The 8394-nt window shown below is 47.0% G+C and overlaps 1 protein-coding gene across 1 annotated transcript in view; it reads right to left on the bottom strand.

Annotated features, from left to right (window-relative positions):
• Positions 1–6693: 6693 nt before the first annotated feature.
• The window catches only part of LOC112124359 (trypsin-like), a 20152-nt gene continuing 18451 nt past the window's right edge, over positions 6694–8394 (bottom strand). Inside the window, exons 4-5 of the mRNA XM_026658534.1 lie at positions 7138–7274; positions 6694–6873 (exon numbers count right to left, since the gene is read on the bottom strand). Coding sequence (XP_026514319.1) covers positions 6694–6873; positions 7138–7274 — 317 coding nt within the window. The remainder of the gene's footprint in view (positions 6874–7137; positions 7275–8394) is intronic.

Below are 8394 nucleotides of genomic sequence, written 5' to 3'. Positions count from 1 at the left end.
GGGCGCTGCACAGACACCCAGAGGAAGTGATGGTCCCTGCCCCGAAGCACTTACAATCTAAGTAGACAAAAGTTCCTTCCCATTTTACATACTGCACATTCATCTAATCATTGCCACATCTCCTGACGGGTGGGAGAGGAAACTGAGGCAAAGCGCAGGGAAACGTCCTTGCTCAAGGTCACACAGCTAAGGCAGGAACACAACTAAGTCCCAGTCGTGTGCGCCTTCCATGGGGCACTGCTGCTGCTCCCTGAATCTGCAGGCCACAACATCCCTCAGTCAGTGCCTCAGTTTCCCCTTCTGAACAGTGGGGATAACAGCTCTGCCTCGCCTCATAGTTACAAATAAACACCTTAAAGATTGTGAGGTGCTCAGATTGGATGCTAATGGGGGCCATGCAGGTACCTAAGGCAGAATTCACGTGGTTAGTTCCTCTAGAACAGGGATCTCAAACTCAATTTACCCTAGGGCCAGTGTCAGTTCTCAAATCCTCCCAGCGTGCCAATAGTGTCACTGAAGATGGTGTGCAGAAAAAAAAATATATTGTATTTTTTATTTTGTATTTCTTAGCAATAATAAAACTGTCATACAACTTCATCCAATTCTTCGCCTGCCAGAGCGTTTTTAGTGTTTGCCAGACACCTGGCAACGCTTCAGTTCTGTCAGTTTGTTGATGTTTGGCCTCAGTGACTGAGCAGTTTGAAACCTTCAGGACAGCAGCAAGGTCTGCATCAGAGAGTTGTGTTCGGTATTTTGACTTGTTTCTATTCATTGTGGAAAAAAGTGACGCTGCCTCCATGGCTGACTCTGCCCGGCAACTAATGATGCTGCCCCGATGGCTGACTCTGCCTGGTGACTAGTGATGGTATCTTTGTCCATCTCCCCCAGCCAATGGGAGCTGTGGGGGGCGGTGCCTGCAGCAGACATTGCCGGCAGCGTGTCTGCATGCGTCTTTCCTCCGCGGGCCGCAGTGGGGAGGTTCTCGGGCCGCGACTTTGAGACCTCTGCTCTAGAAACTGTGCCAGTTAAACAAGGATGCCCCTTAGCCAGGGTAGTATTAAAATAATCACGATTCAGATCCTGGAAAATCAGGAGATTTTGCTTAAAAATCATGAGGTTTTTTTAAAAAAAGAAATGTTTTGTTCCTTCGGGATTCTGACTCTTTCTGAGTGGGGGGTGTCTCATTTTCCCAGCTTTTCTCCTCAAACACCAGGACGAAGAATGTCGTTGTTTCTTTTGTTTTCACAAGTGGACACTGAAATTCCCCAGTAAGCTTCTGAATTCGAGAGCTCGGGAGTCAAGAAAAATGACAGTATCCAGCTCTCCTCTGCCACCAGGAGGGCTAGAAACTTATTTTATTTTACAATGAAAGCCGAGCGTCTCTCCAAATCACCTGACTGCCCCAACAGGGGCTCTTAGCAAGACTCCTAAAAGCACAAGAGCGGCAATAAAATCACGCGAGTTGGACAGTGCTGGTCCCCCAGCAGGGACAGTGTGTTATGAACCACAGGGCCACTTTTGCCTGGCGTATGAGTTGCTTTTATCTCTGGCAGAGTTTTGCTTCAGCTATCCCACGCCATTGAGGAGGCATCTGTGTTTACAAGGCTGTAAGGAGACACTCAAACCTGGTCTCCGAGCTGTCTGCTTGACAGAGAGACAAAGGAGGGTGAGGGAATATCTTTTATTGGCCCAACTTCTCTTGGTGAAAGAGACAAGCTTTCGAGCCACACAGAGCTCTTCTTCTCATTGCTCGATGCAATATGTGCCAAGCGGCATTATGAGTGGCACATAAAAAGCAGGAGCTGTGGAGCAGCTGGTCAAAAATCGGGAGCCCGCCCCCCCCAAATCATGAGATTGGCGTAAAAAATCATGAGATTTTTTGTTTTAAATGTTGGGCTCTTTTTATTTGCCTCTGGCTCCTGAACTGTTAGGGCAGTGGTCCCCAAACTTTTTACATCTCACCCTCCCTTACCCCTATCCATGCTGTGGTCGGAGGGGGGGTGTGCGTGGACAGAGGTAAGGGGGCCGAGGCTGGGGCCAGAGCGGTGGCTTGGCCGCAAGCAGGAGCTGAGGCGGGGGCCACAGCTGAGGGTGGGTCTGGAGCCGGGAGCGGAGCGGCGGCTGGGGGTGGAGCCATGGCTGGGGGCGGAGCTGTGGCTGGGCTGGGAGTCAAGGATGGAAGGGCTGAGGCCAGGGAGTCGGAGCTGCAGATAGAAGCAGGGCCGGAGCAGAGCTGGGGGCAGAGCAGGACTGGGTGGCGCTACTTCCCCAACCCCCGTGGGGGTTAGCTTGGACCCCACTGTGCTCCCTGAACATTCCTCCATGCCCCCAGGGGGACACACCCCCCAGTCTGGGGACCGCTGCATTAGGGCCATAATTGGTTCGCATTTCCATGACTCTGGTAGCTCGTGATTCAGGAAAAAATATATTTTCAGGCTTTTATTTGCAGTCGTGAGGGCTAGAGATGTATGTTTTTATTTTTTTTCCTAAAGGAAAGCTAAGATCCTCATGCATTGTCATAATTAGCGCTAGCTGAATTTTTTTGGATGAATGGATTATTTGCTGAAAAATGCAGCTTGGGGGGCGACTATTTTGTGAATTACGGTCGAATTAGGCAAATAGTTTCAGCTGACCAAAATATACGATTTTTTTTCTAAAAAGACAAAACATCTTGTTGAGATGTTTTCCAAATGAAATGCTTCAAACTTCTGTTTCAAAACAATATTTCGTTTTGCAATTTAGCTAGCTTTATTCAAAAACCACGCAAAAAAGAAACAAAAACCCACCTGAAAATGAAACAAAATGAAACAAAACAATACCCCCCCCAACCTCAATCATTCAACATACAATTAATTTTTCTTGTTTTTAATTTCAGTAGAAAAAACAACAAAAATCCATTTAGGGCTGACCTGAAATTATTTGTTTGTCTCAGATTTTTTTTCATTTCAGCCACCGAGCTGAATAATCCATTCTTAGCTCATCTGTAATCATGACACCAGCAACTGGGGCTTTAAGAAATGCACTAAGAATCATGACGGTCATGATTAAATCTTCAGAGTTGGCAACGTTGTGTGTGTTTGTAGTTGGTAGGTATAAAGTGCGCCATCTACTAGCATGGAGGTATCACAGCATCATTATACTGCACATAAAAGTGGTTGGAAAACAGATTTTTTTTTTCCGTGAGAAATTTTGATTGAAAAGCTGTTGGTTTTTAATTTGATGTTTCAAACTGATTCAATTTGTGATTTGACTCTCCATTTCGAAATTAAAACGTCTGTCTTGCTTTGACTTAGAATGTTGTTTTGGTTATAAAAGCGAAAAACAAGATTTTAAGTTGAAATGTTCCACGTGTTTTTTCCCTTTGGATGTTTCTCACGGGAAAATCGGATTTTCCCCCCACCTCAGAGCTGGCATTTTGCCCCCTCGCAAAAAAATCTTGGCTACAACCATATTTTTTGCTGGTACATAAGAATGGCCACATGGGTCAAACCAATGATCCACGTAGCCCAGTAATCTGTCTTCTGACAGTGTCTGGTGCCAGGTGCTTGAGAGGGAATGAACAGAACAGGCAATCAATGAATGATTCATCCTCTGTCATCTAGTCCCACCTTCCGGCAGTCCGAGGCTTAGGGACACCCAGAGAATGGGGTTGCCTTCCTGACCATCCTGGCTAATAGTCATTGATGGACCTATCCTCCAGGAACGTATCTAGTACTTTTCTGAACCCTGTTATAATTTTGACCTCACAACATCCCCTGGCAAAGAGTTCCACAGGTTGACTGTGCATTGGGTGAAGAAATACTTCCTTTTGTTTGTTTTAAACCTTCGGCCTATTAATTTCATTGGATGACCCCTAGTTCTTGTGTTATGAGAAGGGGTAAATAACACTTCCTTATTTACTTTCTCCACACCCATCATAATTTTATAGAGCTCCTTCATATCCCCTCTTAGGTGTCTCTTTTCCAAGTTGAACAATCCCAGTCTTTTTAATCTCTTCTCAGACGGAAGCTGTTCCATACCCCTCATCATTTTTATTGCCCAAGGGTCGGTCCTGGGGCTGGTTTTGTTTAATATCTTTATTAATGATCTGGAGGATGGTGTGGACTGCACTCTCAGCAAGTTTGCCGATGACACTAAACTAGGAGGCGTGGTAGATACACTAGAGGGTAGGGATCGGATACAGAGGGACCTAGACAAATTAGAGGATTGGGCCAAAAGAAACCTGATGAGGTTCAACAAGGATAAGTGCAGAGTCCTGCACCTAGGACGGAAGAATCCCATGCACAGCTACAGACTAGGGACCGAATGGCTAGGTAGCAGTTCTGCAGAAAAGGACCTAGGGGTCACAGTGGACGAGAAGCTGGATATGAGTCAACAGTGTGCTCTTGTTGCCAAGAAGGCTAACGGCATTTTGGGCTGTATAAGTAGGGGCATTGCCAGCAGATCGAGGGACGTGATCGTTCCCCTTTATTCGACATTGGTGAGGCCTCATCTGGAGTACTGTGTCCAGTTTTGGGCCCCACACAACAAGAAGGATGTGGAAAAATTGGAAAGAGTCCAGCGGAGGGCAACAAAAATGATTAGGGGGCTGGAGCACGACTTATGAGGAGAGGCTGAGGGAACTGGGATTGTTTAGTCTCCAGAAGAGAAGAATGAGGGGGGATTTGATAGCAGCTTTCAACTACCTGAAGGGGGGTTCCAAAGAGGATGGAGCTCGGCTGTTCTCAGTGGTGGCAGATGACAGAACAAGGAGCAATGGTCTCAAGTTGCAGTGGGGGAGGTCTAGGTTGGATATTAGGAAACACTATTTGACTAGGAGGGTGGTGAAGCACTGGAATGGGTTACCTAGGGAGGTGGTGGAGTCTCCTTCCTTGGAGGTTTTTAAGGTCAGGCTTGACAAAGCCCTGGCTGGGATGATTTAGTTGGGGATTGGTCCTGCTTTGAGCAGGGGGTTGGACTAGATGACCTCCTGAGGTCCCTTCCAACCCTGATATTCTATGATTCTATGATTCTATGATTCTTCACCTTGTCCTATCCTAATATATCTTTTCTCAGATGGGACAACCAGAACTACACGTAGTATTCAAGGTGTGGTCATACCTTGGATTTATATAGAGGCATTATGATATTTTCTGTCTTATTATCTATCCCTTTCCTAATGGTTCCTAGCATTCTATGAGATTTTTTTAACTGTTGCTGCACATTGAGTGGATGTTTTCAGAGAACTATCCGCAGTGACTCCAAGATCCCTTTCTTGCATGGTAATGGCTAATTTCGACCCCATCATTTGATATGTACAGTTGGGAATATGTTTTCCAACATGCATTACTTTGCGCTTATCAGTGTTGAATTTCATCTGCCGTTTTGTTGCCCAGTCACCCCCAGTTCTGTGAGATCCCTTTGCAACTTTTCGCAGTCTGCTTTGGACTTAACTAGCTTGAGTCATTTTGTATCATCTGCAAACTTTGCCACCTCACTGTTTACCTCTTTTTCCAGATCATTTAGATAAAGCTGTTGCCACTGTTATGTATGCCACGCCCACTTGGTGTTTAAGCCACACCCACTCATTGTGGTGCGCTGTCCCCCTCTTCTGGTGGCTGGGATGCATCTAGAACAGGGGTCGGCAACCTACGGCACGCGAGCCGATTTTGAGTGGCACGCAGCTCCCTGCCACGGTCCCGGCCCCCAGCCCCACTCAGCCCCCCCGCCCACCACTCTCCCCTGCGGGGGCAGGAGGCAGAAGCTTGGTTCTGCAGCAGCCAAGCTTCCCCCCTCCCCCGCTTCTTCCCCCAGTGTGGTGCTTTCCTGCCCCTCCTCCTCTCCGTCCCTGCGCCAATCAGCTGATGGCCCTAGCGAGGGGGAGGCGGAAGATCGGGCAGCGTGCACACAGCTCCGTAGAGGATGCAGAGAGAGGTAGGGACGGGCCTGGGGGAAGGGGGTGGAACAGGGCATATCCCTTCCAGCCCCCTGCCAGAGCCGCCCAGGGCAGGGGGCTGGGAGCACCCCCACGAGCCGAGCACACCAGCCTTCTGCCCTGCCCCCCGAACCCCGCCCCCCCAGGTCTGGGGTCCCGGCCATAGGCCCTGTTCAGCCCGCTGCCGGCCTAGGTGAACAGAACCCCAGGCTGGCAGCGAGCTGAGCAGGCTGGTGGCGTAAGATCAGCATTTTAATTTAATTTTAAATGACGCTTCTTAAACATTTTGAAAACCTTGTTTACTTTACATACAATAGTTTAGTTCTATAATATAGACTTATAGAAAGAGACCATCTAAAAACATTAAAATGTATTACCGGCACACAAAACTTTAAATTAGAGTGAATAAATGAAGACTCGGCACACCACTTCTGAAAGGTTGCCGACCCCTGATCTAGACGTTAATAAGCCTTCTAACAGAGCTGGTTCTTTTAGCTCAGGCAGCAGCGGCCCAGGATTTTAGATGTAGAGGTCATGGGTTCGAGCCCCACTGTCAACCTCCCACATGGGTGCATCGACAGCAAGACTTCCTATGGGGAGGGGAAAGAGGGGCTATGTCTCAGATGGAGGAAGAGAGCAGATGCAGACAAGAAAGTGACAGAGGCTGGTAGATCCGGTCCTGGTGCAAAGGAGGCAATGAGCCACGGGTGTGTTTCACACTGTTTATTACAGGAATCTCAGTTCCCTGGGGAAGGGGCAGTGGCAGCTGTGGCTTGCTTCTAGCAGGTGATGGAGGCTCGGTTGCTGGAGTTCTCCCTTATAGTGCTCCAGATCCAATTGGTGAATCTACAGACTTTGGTGTAGACGCCCGGCTTGCCTTTCGGCGCGCAAACCTGTGATCCCCACGAGACGATGCCCTGGAGTTTCCCGTTGCAGACAAGTGGGCCGCCGGAGTCACCCTGCACGGAGGGCGTGGGGGGAAGGAGGATGGGGAAGTAAGGAGAGACAGAGAAACCATTTCCATGGTAATGATAAGACCACCGAGCTCGCCTCATCAGTAGATCTCAAAAAACTTTACAAAGGAGATCGGGATCCGTTAGCGATCCGGTTGAGAGGCATTTCCAATTCGGATGGAAAACTCCCAAGAGGTGACCTAGGAGGTTTGCTCTCATTTGAGGGGTCCCCCTTCCCCACACTATCCTCAGCACTGCCCCCTCCCTTACCTGGCATGAATCCACGCCTCCTTCCTTCACACCAGCACACAGCATGTTTTCGGTAACGGCGCCGGGGTAAGATTTATTGCAGTCCGCGTTGGGCTGGATGTAGACTTTCCCACATTGCAGAATGTTGGGGTACTGCACTAGAACAAAAAGTCCCCAGAAGTTCACTGATGAGTTAAAGGGTGAGAGAAAACGCTTTCACCCATCTAGACACAAAGCAGCATCTATGTCTCAGTCACCACTCAGCACTTTGGTTCCAAGGGGAGCTCCAGCTGAGAAAGAATTGGGGCTGTGTGATAAATTCTAACTTATGGGAGCGGAATCTTTCCCTGGGAATTTCAGAGAGGCCTAGGTGAGTTAGGTGCACAAAATCCCAGCCTTCGTGGTTAGGGTTGGCGGCAAAAGGGGGAGAAGGAGAGTGGGGATTGCAACATTGTTTCCAAATGTTTTTTTCACAGTTGTGTCATTGAAAATAAAAAATGCATCAAACGTTTGAAATTTGGAAATCATGTCAAAATTTGGAAATCTTGCCAACTTTTTGAAATCTGGGGAGCGCATCAACATTTGGAAATTTGGACTCTCGCTGGAATTTCAAAATTTGGAAGCTTGTTGAGATTTTGAAAAGTGAAATCTTGGTGAAATTTGGCAAGCATGTCGAAAGATCTGCCTTGCAAATCTCATTGAAATATTGAAATCTGGTAGTCACATTGAATAACTGAAATTTGGAAATCTTGTCAAAATTTTGAAATTTGAAAATCTCATCAGAATTTCTAAACGTTCAAAATTTGACCAGTCAGTTGAAAAGTAGATGGGAAATGGTCACAAAAATTGTAGATACATAGCATTGAATATTAGGTAGGGAGGACCTCAGACTGGAAAAATGTTGGCTTTGAAATAAAGGGACAAACACAGAAACATCTGATTTGTTACTGTCACAGAATTCAAAGTGCCTCAGAAAGTATCTGTATATCCATCCATCCTTATACACATTCATCTGTCTTTACACATACCTATCATCCATCCATCTCTCTTCATACACATCCATCCATCCATCCTCATCCACACCCATCCATCTCTCTTCAGACACTTCCATCCATCCATCATGATGCACATCTATCTATCTATCTATCTATCTATCTATCTATCTATCCCATACACCCCCTTTGTTTATCTATCTATCTATCTATCTATCTATCTATCTATCTATCTATTATGTACACCCCCTCTATCTATCTATCTATCTATCTATCTATCTATCTA

Source organism: Terrapene carolina, unplaced genomic scaffold (assembly GCF_002925995.2).
Source record: "Terrapene carolina triunguis isolate 2854851 unplaced genomic scaffold, T_m_triunguis-2.0 Scaffold461, whole genome shotgun sequence".
Taxonomy (NCBI): Eukaryota; Metazoa; Chordata; order Testudines; family Emydidae; genus Terrapene; species Terrapene triunguis.
Note: the sequence above shows the minus strand (reverse complement) of the source record. Positions and strands in the feature narration are given on the sequence as shown.